We start from the raw sequence: 14,024 nt of genomic DNA, 5'->3' as shown, positions 1-14,024 counted from the left end.
CAGTTTTCACAGGTTCCTCTTCCATGGGAAAATCTCACAGACTTCCTGAATCTTGCAGCCTAAGGCCAAAGCAATCCTGTTCAGCAGCTGAAATTATAATACTATCCTGTATGATTTTGTCACCCCTTTATCATCAACAAAAAGCTTGGAATGTTAGGTTTCAAGAAATTTGTCATTCAGAAGTCTGGTATTTAGACAAAAGCAAACATTCATTCCCTCAGGAACTTAAGCAGATAGTTCCTATTGCTAAAATGAATCGTTTTCCTTATCTTTGACAAAAGGGGCATATGGCTGCTCCATTAACCTTTGCCTAAGGTGCTGTTTAGCACATCAATTAGAACACACTGGCCACTAGATATCTCAATATCACCAAAACTGTTATAGAGTCACCCTGGCTCGCATATCCCATTGCCTACCCTCGATCTCTCCAAATCATAGGGGAGAAGCGTCCTTTTCCAGGTGTCAGGGGGATCAGTATAATGAGAGGAGCTTTCTGCCACAACAATGTGACTTTTGTAGTATTAGTAGACATAATAGGCAGCTCCAGGGTGACACTTACTCAGTAGAGGAAGAGAGGATAAAGCAGCTGAAGAGATGGAGAAGGCAGTTCTTATGGGGACCAGGAGAACCTTCTGGGAAAAGGGAGGGTTCTGATAGAAGGAGACGGGTAAGTGTCTTTAAAAAAAAGATGTGTTCACGTGGAGGGCATAAAGAGATGCCCCAGGAAGGTGTAACAGGCTGTAGTAAGTAGATGAGAGGCAAATGCTTTGAGTAGGTTGAGGGAAGAAGCAGATGAAGACTGTAGAATTAGGAGTCGAATTTGATGGGTAGCAGAAACCAACATAAACAGTGATCCATACATACCCTAGAAGAGTCAGATCAGCAGCTTCCTGTGGAGTGGTTGAGACCCTTGAAGGGAAATCATATATGCCAATTCTGAGGTTTTGGCACCAGGTGAACAAAAATTGAGGTATGGTGATATAGGAGGTTTATTGTACAAATATTACAGGTATTGGGCAGAATTCAGCCAGAGACTTCTGGAAGAGTCCAGACTTAATGGGGCCATAGAGGTGGAGGAGGAGTGGGAGTGAGAGAGGAAGAACAGAGAGGAGAAAGGGAAACTAAGAGGCCACTAGTGAGCCAGGAAACCAAGAGGCCAAGAACCCGCATAGCCAACATGCTTGGGTAGGGAAGGGAAGCTGCAGGGAAGAGGAGTGAAGCTCAGGTGTTGACTGAGTTTCTGTCCTGCCCAGTTCCTGCAATCGTTAAGTCCCAAAGAAATCACACAGAGGTCTACGTTAATTATAAACTGATTGGCCCATTAGCTCAGGCTTCTTGTTAACTCTTATAACTTATATTAGCTCATTATTCTTGTCTATGTTAGCCACATGGCTCGGTACCTTTATCTGTGCGGCAGTCACATCTTGCTTGTTCTGTGGCTGGGTCACAACTGCAGAAAGCAGAATCTTCTTCCCAGAATTCTGTTCTTGTTGCCCTGCCTGGTTGTCCTGCCTATACTTCCTGCCTGGCTACTGGCCAATCAGCGTTTATTTAAAATATAATTGACAATACAGACCATTGTCCTGCACCACTCAGGCTGAGAGGTTGAGGTTAGAGGGTGGGGATTGCTAGCCAAGATGACTCTAACAGGTATTGTTGATGCTGAGAGTATCTGCTTTGATATGTTTAACATATCTCAGACCTTTTAGCAATAAAAACTATCTTTTTATTCCTCTGAGGGAATGCTGACTTTTATCTAAATGCTGGACCTTGGGAAAAGGAGTTTCTTGAGCCCTAATATCTCACAAGTTTATGCCTGACCATCATGCATGAATCTTTGTATGTACACACCCACCCACATACACATAAACAAGCAAATAATAAGTGTAATTTAAAAAATGTAAATAGGGGCTGAGAGATGGCTCAAAGGTTAAGAGCACTGACTATTCTTTCAGAGGTCCTGAGTCCAATTCCCAGCAACCACATGGTGGCTCACATCCATTTGTAATGAGATCTGGTGCCCTCTTCTGGCCTGCAGGGATACATGAAGGTAGATGCTGCATATATAATTAATAAATAAACCATTAACAAAAAATGTAAATAAAAATAGAAATGTTGCTTAATAAAAATTATGTATGCTTAATGAATTGAACTCTAAATTTTACCTTTTTCCTGATTATTGTTTTTACTTTAGAAATACAAGCCTGGGCGATGCGATGATATTTTGAAATGGAAACCTCCTAGTCTGAACTCAGTGGATTTTCGACTTAAGATAACAAGAATGGGAGGAGAAGGGTAAGTGTGCACTCCAGGCCCGAATAAGGACTTTGTTTAGTTTTTGAAATCTGTTCTTGCCTTGTACAGCCCCAGCTAGTCTTGAACTCAAGATCTTATTATTTCCCAAGTCTTGGGATTATTAGCCTATATTACCATTCCTGACTAACTTCATAAAGTTTCACCCCACCCCCTGTCTGATTTGCATGAAATCATATTTCATATAAGACTTGACTGTTTATAGGCTAGTTTACTTTACTATGAAAAAGAAAGTAAAATAGTCCACATATTACATATATATCTCATTTTCACACATTATTTACTGTTGACAAAGCTTTTTTCAAATTTTAAAGTTTCAATATAAAATAAATAATCTCAGCAACCAAATTTTGCATATGAGATCATTGATTTTAAAACTACAGGTACTGAATCAGTGGGGTTTTTCTTTTGAAGGGCATTTGTTTATACTTTATTAGGGGAAGTTTTTCATTATTGACCTATATTCATTTTTTTATTTACTGACTATTTTTACTGTTGATTCTACTGTAATAATGTTTAGAGTGAATATTTATTGTATTTTCAAAACCTTGGTTTTTTTTTTTACAAATTAAAAAGCTTATCAAAGCAAATACAATAAAATAGGAAAAGTTTAATTGAGGAAAATAATAAAGAGGAAGTAAATAGGATAATGATAGCAAAGGGTTAAATTTTCAGGGCATGCCATTGAAGTTTGTTTTGTCTGTCAAAGGTAAAGTACAGATGCACCTTTGTAGATAATGGAGGCAAGGGCATATGATAGATTGCAAAAGTCCATACTCGAAGACTAAATATTAGTCTTTTAATAGAATATAAATATCTTTTAAGAGAATATAAATATTCAAAAAGGGGTGTTGTGTAATGTAGTGAATCTTAAGTAAAGAAAGGTACTTGATTAGTGATGCATATTAATGCTAGTTTTTAAAATTAAAGTGTTTCATATTTTATGCTTTTTGTGACTTAATTTGCTATTGTGCTTAATAGCAAAAATTTGTTAAAGAATAATAACAACTTTAGCACTCGGGAGGCAGAGGCAAGCGGATCTCTGTGAGTTCGAGACCAGCCTGATCTACAAGAGCTAGTTCCAGGACAGGCTCCAAAACCACAGAGAAACCCTGTCTCGAAAAACCAAAAAGGAAAAAGAAAAAAAAATTTGTTAAAGAATAATTTTCTCTGGCTCCTGAGTTTATTATATTCAGGTCTCTTTGTCTGTAACTAATCCATGGATAGATAATTTTATTTATTTGTTCATTTATGTATGTATGTATGTATGTATTTATTTATTTATGTTTGTGTCTGTCTATGTGTATGTATGTGTCTGTGTGTATATGTACAATTTTCAGAGGACAACTTGTAGAAGTTAGTTCTTCAAACATGTGGGTCTGCAGATTATCAAGTGTTGGTGGCAAGAACCTTTACCCGGCGAACAATCTAGCTAGCCACATAGAAATAATTTTAAACTATAGGGATACATTTTGTATACAAACACACACATGCATGATTGGGAGGCTGTTTATGAAAATATTTTGTCTAAATATTTGATTAATACTGAGTCAAGTTTATTTTTCTGATGTATTAACATTCTCTCTAGCTGTGGAGGCTTAGTGCAGTAAGCAAGAATGTATACTTATGAAAGACTATCCCACTTCAGAAACAGTGCATGATGGAGATTATTCTGGTGGGGCCATTTTTCAAAAAGCAGAGATGTTTATGATTGTTTGGAAACTTATATTTTGCTTTGCTTTTTTGAAACGTAGAGTCCTCTCTAGCTCGGCTGGCCTATAACCTAGAGAGCCTCTTTCAGACTCCTCAGTGCTGGGATTTTAGGTGTGAACCACCGTGTTTGTTTGTTTGTTTTTTGTTTGTTTGTTTGTTTTGACTTTTCAGGACGTGGTTTCTCTGTGTAACAATAGCTCTGGCTGTCCTGGAACTAGCTCTGTAGACCACAGTGTCCTGCAACTCACAAAGATCTGCATGTCTCTGCCTCCATCGTGCTATGATTAAAGACATGCACCACCGTCTCCCAGCGTATGATTTTTTTAAAGATGTACTTGTTATTTTATGTGTGTGAGTGTCTAAATCTCTATATGTGTGCCACATGTGTCCCTAGTGACTGAGGAAGTTAGAAGAGGCTATCAAATCCCCTGTAACTGCAGTCACAGGTAGTTGTGGACTGCCATATGGATGTTGGGAACTGAACCTGGGTTGCTGCATAAGAAGCAGGAGCTAAGAGTAGCAAGTCTTGTTAACTGCCGAGCCCTCTGTCCAGAATACTGGGAAGTAAGATTTTAACAAGAAAGTAAAATTTATTAAACTGCTTCGTTACTAATAATTTCTTTTTTTCTAATACTGTGTTTATAATATTTTGTTAGTGACTATTGACTATTGTATCTGATTTTCGTTGTTTCATCTAATTTTGAAAAATCTTGAGTTGTGTCTTTATAGATCAATCTGGCAGTTAAAAGCCACCTGAAGAGAAAGAGAATGCTCATCTCTTTAAGCTGCAAGCATGTTAACTGTTTTCCTGAAATTATCCATTATAATTAGTTGTAGTAAAATTAACGAATGCTTTTTCCATGTTTTTTCAAATTTTTGTTCTTTTATAAATATGTTTTTTTAAAACAAAAATGTATTACATTTTAAATATCAAAATGTCACTCTTTAATGTGATTTAAGGTACATCAATATAGGTACTTAGTTTATTTAAAACAGGTGTCAATTAAAAATAATGATATGGCAAGATTGGGCGTGTTCAGGGTGGTCTGGCTGGAGAGATGGCTCAGAGGTTAAGAACACTAACTATTCTTCCAGAGGTTCTGAGTTCACTTCCCAGCAACTACATAGTGTTTTTCAACTATGTGTAATGAAATCTGGTGTCCTCTTCTAGCTTGCAGGGATACATGCATCGTATACATAATAAATAAATCTTAAAAATAATAATTATGAGAACTATTGTATGGTAACTGTTATATGAAATATTTGTTAGCCAAAATGTTTTTTCCATATAAGGAATGTTATGTGAAATATTTTAACTGTATAAGTGAGGTTATGTCTAATATTTCATACTACCTCATTTGCTAAAAATATGCCCACTTTGAAGGGATAATAGCTTTGTCCATGTGCCCAAGACATGACTCAGTGGTTATGGGCACTTTTTTTTGGTAGAGGATCCAGATTTGGTTGTCAGCACCCACTTGGTGACTTACAACAGTCTCTAACTACAGTTCTAGGGGATCCAGTATTCTTTTTTTTTTTTAACCACTTTATGCTTGTACACATACTTGGTGCACAGACATGCACTCAGTCTCTCTTCTGTCTCTGTCTTTTTAAATAAAAATATTTAAAAAGTGGTGGCATCTGAAATGAAAGGAACAGGACATGTACAGTGAAGTGAGGCAGAAATATTAAAACACCATGAGATAATTTAATATCTTTTAAAAATTGATTCCAGATATTTCTAGGAAATTTAAAATGGAATAGTATGTTTTAAAAGGTATAATATCAGCTTTTGAAAATATCTGCAGTGAGTTATTTTAAGTGAGATTTTTAGGTTTTCTTGTTATGACTTTGTGTTTCATTTAGCTGGTAAAATACAGTAATACTAGTTCTTGTTAGGTTCAAGTTCAATCTGAAGAGAAAAATCTATTGTTATGTTTATTACCCCACTGGTAGCATCTAAAAATCTGAACTTGGTCTTTCCAATTCTTAGAATTTTTCAAAATTTGAGCTATATTAATCTAATGTCATTTCATCACGGCTTAAAATAAACTTTGTGTATCTTAACAACTTAAGTGTTAAATTTTATAAACATAACTTTTAAAGTTTTCCCTGGCAGTGGTGGCCCACACCTTTCATCCCAGCTCTTGGGAGGCAGAGGTAGGCGTATCTCTGTGAGTTTGAGGCCATCCTGGTTACAAAGTGAGTTCCAGTACAGCTAGGGCTCTTAAACAGAGAAACCCTGTCTCTAGAAACTTTTTTTTTTTTAAAAAAAATCATTGTTTTGAAAATATTGTGGGTTTTGTATTAAGTGCTTTATTGCCCAGATACACAGTTGAACCATGAACTACACAGATAGTCTCTGTTTTAGAAATTGTAAACCCTTGAGTGCAATAACATTGATTTACAGTGAAGGCTATAGATTTATTGTATTGCACAGTAGTTAAGAACACAGAATGGGTTGAAATTATTTTACTCATGGCCTTTGACATAGTATTTTCTTTCTGTGCCTCTGATTCCTCATCTCTGTCTTAATTACTTTCCTCTTTCTGTGATAAAACACTATGACCCAGGTAACTTTTGAAAGACAGTGTTTACTTTGGGGCTTATGATTTAGAGGGTTATTGAAGACCCCATGACCACCATGGTTGGGGCTATGACAACAGTCAGGCAGGTATGACACTAGAGCAAGTAGCTGAGAGCTCACACCTTGAGACCATCGGGAGGCACGCCTGGGGATGTGGAGGTAGCAGAAAGGCTGAGACTGAGAATAAGTCTATCTCCTCCAACAAGGCTACACCTTCTAATCCTCAAACAGTTCCACCATCTGGAGACTGAAATATTCAAATATATGAACCTTTAAGGGGTCATTCTCACTCAAACAGCCACAACTGGTAAACAATTAATTGGTGTCATAGGATTTTTTGAGGAATAAATGAGTAAAATAATTAGAACAGAGCTGGGTACATGATCCATTTAGATGTTTGCTACTGCTTTTCTTGTTTTCATATAAATAGCTTTCAAAGACCATATTCCCTTTTTGCCTGTAGAATTACTGTTCCTTGGTGTACTTTTTAAATTCCATTGTCTCTGTGAACCATTTCTTTTTTTTTTTTTTTTTTTTTGGTTTTTCGAGACAGGGTTTCTCTGTAGCTTTGGTGCCCGTCCCGGAACTAGCTCTTGTAGACCAGGCTGGCCTCTAACTTCCAGAGATCCGCCTGCCTCTGCCTCCCGAGTGCTGGGATTAAAGGCGTGCGCCACCACCCAGCTGAACTATTTCTTGTTTGCTTCCTGTCCTTGTTAAGTTTTTCTTTTTGAATGCATACCATTATGAATTTCTGAAAGAGACTATATTAGTTACTTTTCTTTTCTTTTTTTTTTTTTTTTTGGTTTTTTCGAGACAGGGTTTCTCTGTGGTTTTGGAGCCTGTCCTGGAACTAGCTCTTGTAGACCAGGCTGGTCTCGAACTCACAGAGATCCGCCTGCCTCTGCCTCCCAAGTGCTGGGATTAAAGGCGTGCTCCACCACCGCCCAGCTAGTTACTTTTCTTTTGCTTTTTCTGTGACCAGAAACTGTAAGAAAGAGGGCCTGCTTGTTGGTCGTGTCCTCCCGGCTAGCTTAGTCCTGGAATAACCATAAAGAAATCTTATTAATTAAATCACTGCTTGGCCCATTAGCTCTAACTTCTTATTGCCTAACTCTTACATATTAATTTAATCCATTTCTATTAATCTGTGTATCAGCATGAGGCTATGGCTTACTGGTAAGAGTCCAGAGTCTGTCTCCTTCGGCACACTGGAAGTGAGGCAAGGCTATACATTCTCCAAGCCTGTCTCCAGTGATGTATTTATTTCTACAACCCCCTCAAGCATTGCCACCAACTGGGGACCAAGTGTTCAAATACATGAGCCCATTGGGTACTTTTTTCATTCAAAACACTGGAGGGACCACTGTTTTTTTTTTTTAAAGTTTAAAAAGAAAGTAATAAGTGATGATGAGAGTATAAAATGAAAGCTTTTCTAGACTTGAATTATCTTGTAAGAATAGTTCATAAAAGTTAAAGGGTCCAAATAATCCTGATGCCCACCAACTGATCAGAAGGTTCAAATAAAGAAAGCAGCTCTTCTGTGGGAAATACTGGTACTGTGAACTGTTTTAAGCAAAGGGTCTCTGGATCCTGAAATTCTTCTTTTTGGAGTTTTATAAAATAGTATATGTCCAACATTTGGACTGTTGCCTGTGACATAATAAATACATTTTTTTCTTAAAAAACAATGACTCTGGATTATGCTATAGCTGAGAGTATGAGACCTGTATGCTGTGGATGTAACTTCAAGTTGATAGAGAATCCCAAGAATTTGCTGATTTATATTTTTATAGAAGAATGAAGAGGCTATGTTGATTTGCCTTGCTAAAGATAACATCTGGATGTGGTTGGTGTAACAACCTGATTACATTGTGATAACTCAGTGATCATTCAATGCCTCTGATAATGGTACTTATCTCTGCAGTTCCCTTGGGGATGCCGTTTCACTTCTGCGCAGGTGATTGTAGGGCAGGTCGGTTGTAGGACTTTCATTTTTCCTTTTCTAGAATGATGACTCTTACTCAGGGTTAGAGAGTCAACGTGGAAATCCTTCCAGATGCCACGTATTTTTCATTATATATCCAGTAATTGGGAAATAAGTAGAAGTTCTATTTGTGAACATTCTACTCCATTTAGGTTTGGTTTTGTTTATGTTTTATTTGTTTTCTAATCTTTTCAAATAATATAGTTCACTATTGTTATCTGTGGTCAAACCTTTAGTTCTTCCTTCCTTGTAATTATAACTTAGAATCCCTTTCCTCTTCCCATCTTCTGGTAATTAGTACTCTGACTTCTGTAGAACTAACATTTTTATATTCCACATGTGTGTGCGGTCCTATGGTACTTACCTTTCTGTGCTGTGTTCCCCTTAAAATGCTGTTTTCCATTTCCATCCATATTGAAAATGACAGAATTTCATTCTTAAGTCACAAACAAATTTATTATCTGACCATGTTGAGTTCCCTCTTTAGCTGGGAGAATATGGTTACATCTTTGTTCCTGATAATTAGTATCTGTTTAAAGTGAGTGTCTGGTAAATTTTCTTTTTCTTTTTTTTGTCCAGTTATAGTAAATCATGTCAGTCAGAAAGTGGTTGTAGGATTTACAGTAAGGGTGGTACATTTTAAAAGGCCACACAGTATTAAGGTTTGGTCTATAATTCTCTGTTTTAACTAGTCCATTCTGTCAGTGTTCTGCAAAATTTAACATAGGCTAAGTCTGTCTTCAGGAACATGGTTGTGGTTTCATTAAGCTTTATTTCCAAAGCTAGGTTTCAGGCCAGATACTGTGACTTTAGCTTGCCACCTGCAGTTTATGTTGTATACTTGTGACAGTGTTGCAGGGTCCTTCTTCAAGAGAAATCTGGCCTCCTCCTATCAAGAGGCCCAGGTATCTATCTTACATAGTATCTATACATTAAAAAATATGAAACATGGGCTTAATAACAATCATAATGCTTTACTTTCTGTGCAAAAATGTTCTTGGCTGTGGGCATGTTGGCACACACCTTTAATTCCAGCACTCAGGAAACAGAGGCAAGTAATCTCTGTGAGTTAAAGGCCAGCCTGATCCACATAACAACTACCAGGACAGCCAGGGGTATGTAGAGAGCCTGTCTTAACCTCTCCCTCAGTGTCCTCACAGACTATTGTAACTATTTTCATTTGCTTAGATTTGTTTAAAAATAGTTTTTAATTAATTTGCTTTTTATGCTTGTTTATACTAGTGTTACTGTCATAAGTAAAAGCACCATGTTGGCAAAATATTCCGGATATTTGAAAAATGTCCTTGTCTAAGAAAGAATTGGGTTAGTAAGAATATAGTTAATGATAAACTCTGTAGGGACATGCCTTTGTTTTGCTGTGCACTTTATTCTCCCTTGTTTTGAAATGAATGTCCCGCAGTTTTAATTTTACTATACTTTAAATTACTTAAAGAAGTAGAATTTGGAGATTCTACTTATATAGTACCATCAATGGTATTATAAAGATTGGTTAGGGAGTGCCATGAAAGGGGTGTGTGTCTGTGTGTAGAAGTATAGAATGTACCTTGTTCATATCCAATCCAGATTCTTTTCACACTTTGTGGGCCTTCCATACCCAATACCTCATTTTCCCTCGTTTTAGTTCTCTTCCTCCTCTTCCTTTTTTTTTTTTTAAATTTCTTTTATAACTCATTGGATATACCCTAGAAGAGAATGATTCTTTCTTCATTCATTACCAATAGATCCTCAGCCAGGAGCTGAGCCTAATGAGACCTTCTTGCATTTATTTCTGTTGGAATGTTGACTAGTGTCAGTCTTGTGCAAGTAACCATAGTTGTTGTGAGTTCAACAACTATGCGAACTTTGTGCGAACGTTGTGTTCAAAAACCAGTATTTCACAGCACTCCTCCCCATGCTCCCCTCTTAACAGTCTTTATACCCCTCTTCTATGTTTTCTGAGTCTTGAGTTGATAGAAATTTTTTATTTAGGGTTGAGCATTTAGTAGCCACCTGTTCTCAGCCCCTTGACCATTTAGGAGTTTTGGCACTCACTGCATAAAGCTGTTTCTCTGACTGACTTTGAGAGAAGCATTAATCTCTGTGCATTAACATAAATGTTTCCAAGACACTTTGAGTATGAGTCCACTTAGTAAAACAATAATAGTAGGTTACACCCTAGGGTAAGAATATTGTGAACGTAATTTAATTTATACCAAAGTATAATGATCTTAGTTTTTCAGGAAAATAAAAGATTATCTTCTATTTCATTGATTTGTCCTTTTATAAAAATCCACATGTTACTGGGGAAAATTTACGGTTCCCTTTTGTGGTCACTGAGTCTCATTGATAAAAGAATTTAAAAGCAGGACCAGTGAGGTGGTGGCTCAGTGTATAAAAGTGTTTGTGACAAAGTCCATTTGGATCTGAATTTTATTTTGGGGGACACACCTGATACACACACATATACTCCATTGGTAGAAGTAAAGATCTGACTCCTGAAACTTGCCCTTGTTCTTCTTTTGTTTGTTTTAATTTTTTTAGTGTTTTTTTATTTAAATTTATTTATTTATTAAAGATTTCTGTCTCTTCCCCCCCTCCCATTTCCCTCCCCCTCCCCCGATCAAGTTCCCCCCCCCCCCAGCCCGAAGAGCAATCAGGGTTCCCTGACCTGTGGGAAGTCCAAGGAACCCCCACCTCCATCCAGGTCTAGTAAGGTGAGCATCCAAACTGCCCAGGCTCCTACAAAGCCAGTACGGGCAGTAGGATCAGAAACCCACTGCCATTGTTCTTGAGTTCTCAGTAGTCCTCATTGACCGCTATGTTCATCGAGTCCGGTTCTATCCCAGGCTTTTTCAGACGCAGGCCAGCTGGCCTTGGTGAGTTCCCAATAGAACATCCCCATTGTCTCAGTGTGTGGGTGCACCCCTTGCGGTCCTGAGTTCTTTGCTCGTGCTCTCTCTCCTTCTGCTCCTGATTTGGACCTTGAGATTTCTGTCCGGTGCTCCAATGTGGGTCTCTGTCTCCTTCCATCGCCTGATGAAGGTTAATATTCAGGAGGATGCCTATATGTTTTTCTTTGGGTTCTCCTTATTTAGTTTCTCTAGGATCACTAATTATGGGCTCAATGTCCTTTGTTTATGGCTAGAAACCAAATATGAGTGAGTACATCCCAAGCTCCTCATTTTGGGTCTGGCTTACCTCACTCAGGATAGTGTTTTCTATTTCCATCCATTTGCATGCAAAATTCAAGAAGCCCTTGTTTTTTACTGCTGAGTAGTACTCTAACATGTATATATTCCATACTTTCTTCATCCATTCATCCATATGCTCTACTATGTTCATAGCAGCATTGTTTGTAATAGCCAGAACCTGGAAACAACCTAGATGCCCTTCAATGTTTTAATTGTTTTTATTGAGCTATATATTTTTCCCTGCTTCCCTTCCTTCCTCTCCCCTCTCCTTCAATCTTTTCCAATGGTACCCATGCTCCCAATTTACTCAGGAGATCTTGTCTTTTTCTACTTCCCATGTAGATTAGATCTATGCATATCTCTCTTAGGGTCCTCTTAGTTGTCTGCCTTCTTTGGGATTGTGAATTGTAGGCTGGGTTTTTTTTTGCTTCATGTTTAAAAACCACTTATGTGTGAGAACATATTATATTTGTCTTTCTGGGTCTGGTTACCTCACTCAATATGATGTTTTTTTAGATCCATCCATTTTGCCTGCAAATTTTAAGATGTCATTTTTTTTTTCTGTTGAGTAGTACTCCATTGTGTAAATGTACCACATTTTCCTTATCCATTCTTTGGTCAAGGGGCCTGTAGGTTGTTTCCAGGTTCTATGTGCCCTTGCTCTTAAGGAAGCTTGGGGACCATTTTCTAAGTTTTCATAGAAAAGCGACAAACTAGGCAAGCTGTAAAGTAGAAGAGGAGGAGTTTTTTTCTTGCTGTGCCTTTTCAGTTGAGGTTCATAAAAGCGACCATGTCCAGCAGTGCAGCCTCCATGTGGACGAGGACCAGGAACATTAGAGAATTGAATGGAATATCCAGAGGGTCAATGATAGCATTCACAAAAGTAGGAGCAGGCAAGTGAACGAGGAAAAGGCCAGAAAACCCTGGGTAAAGAAGGTGCATGTCCCTTCTAGGACATTTTCACGTCTTTCTGTGTGAATGATGTTTAGATCTGCTAATCTTGATACTGCTCTCATTTAGACTTTTGATTCTTTCTTCCTCCCTGTAAGTTAACTTTAATACCATTCTCTCCCTTGTCTGTAGGTTTTAGAATTTGGGTGATTTCTTTTGAATCACCAGAATATTTATATTATCAAAACCAATCTATTTTGCATGTTGGTTTTGAAAGTGGATATTTCCTGTTTATTCCTAAAATGTGTTTCTCTAATTTTTCAAAGGGGTAAAATATTTTCTGTGGCATTACACTAGCTTACTACAAACGCAGTTTAAAAAATAACATTAGTGAAGTGAAACCATGTTTTAGTCCAGCGACTATGTTTTATATGATTGAATGTGGAATTTAAAAATTAAGCTTGTTTTGGTTTATTGAGATTTGACCCAAAGTAGTATTTCAGTTTCTCTATATCCCAAGTTCAAATTCCTGTCTATAACTTAAGGATAAAATGGGAGGAGATTTGAGCTTTTTAACCAATGTGCATTTCTGACATAAAATCAAGCTTAGGTTAAATAGCTTTAATTATTAACATAGTTTAAAAATAATTCTTAATATAATTATGTTCCTTTACTTTTCAATGTCTGTTGAATGAAGTCATTTATTTTGGCTTAAAGAGTTAGTTATAATGAGATGATATTTAATATCCTTTAACATATGACAGCCTCAAAATATAAATATGGAAATTTATTACAAAAAGAAAGGGCACATCATTGTTAATGCAGGCCTTTTATCTCAAGGAAATGGAACTCATATCAAGCTCTGCGTCTCAGGGGAGAGTATATGTGGGAGGGATTAGAGAGGCTTGGTTCATTCTTTGTGTACATTAGAAAACTATCTTAGGCTAGACTCTCAGGTCTTTAAGAAAGGGATAATAGGGACAGTTATAATTCAAGACTTTTGCAAGACTATGTATAGTGATGGAACTAGTATTTTCTAGCACTTTAATTTTATTGTATTGGTCCCTGCTGTTAATGACCTTTGTTTAAAAAACATACTTTCTTATAAGAAATTTGTTTCACTACAGTAGAAACTTAGACTTTGGGTCTTGGGCACATGTTTACCAACATGTCTGGTAAGAACACTACTGATCTAACATTCTGTTTTTAAGAAATGTGTTTTTATAATTAGAAACCTCTGTCAACTTTGAGGGTGCTGGTATCTGTATTTTCCAGAAAAGATTCTTTATACTCATATTGATAAACAGAATCTATTTTAAATGATAGAACCATCTTTTACTCATCA

The 14,024-nt window shown here is 37.1% G+C and overlaps 1 protein-coding gene across 3 annotated transcripts in view; it reads left to right on the top strand.

Moving 5' to 3' along the window:
• Rngtt (RNA guanylyltransferase and 5'-phosphatase) overlaps nucleotides 1-14,024 on the top strand; it is a 188,522-nt gene that overhangs the window by 93,214 nt on the left and 81,284 nt on the right. For all 3 annotated transcript variants that reach the window (XM_041667676.1, XM_041667677.1, XM_041667678.1), the window contains exon 13: nucleotides 2,195-2,295. In XM_041667676.1, the coding sequence (XP_041523610.1) occupies nucleotides 2,195-2,295 (101 nt within the window). The remainder of the gene's footprint in view (nucleotides 1-2,194; nucleotides 2,296-14,024) is intronic.

This window comes from Microtus oregoni, unplaced genomic scaffold, assembly GCF_018167655.1.
Source record: "Microtus oregoni isolate MIOR12 unplaced genomic scaffold, Mior012 000017F_ref0000208, whole genome shotgun sequence".
NCBI lineage: Eukaryota > Metazoa > Chordata > Mammalia > Rodentia > Cricetidae > Microtus > Microtus oregoni.
The sequence above is the reverse complement of the archived record's forward strand: the minus strand, read 5'-3'. Positions and strand labels throughout refer to the sequence as shown.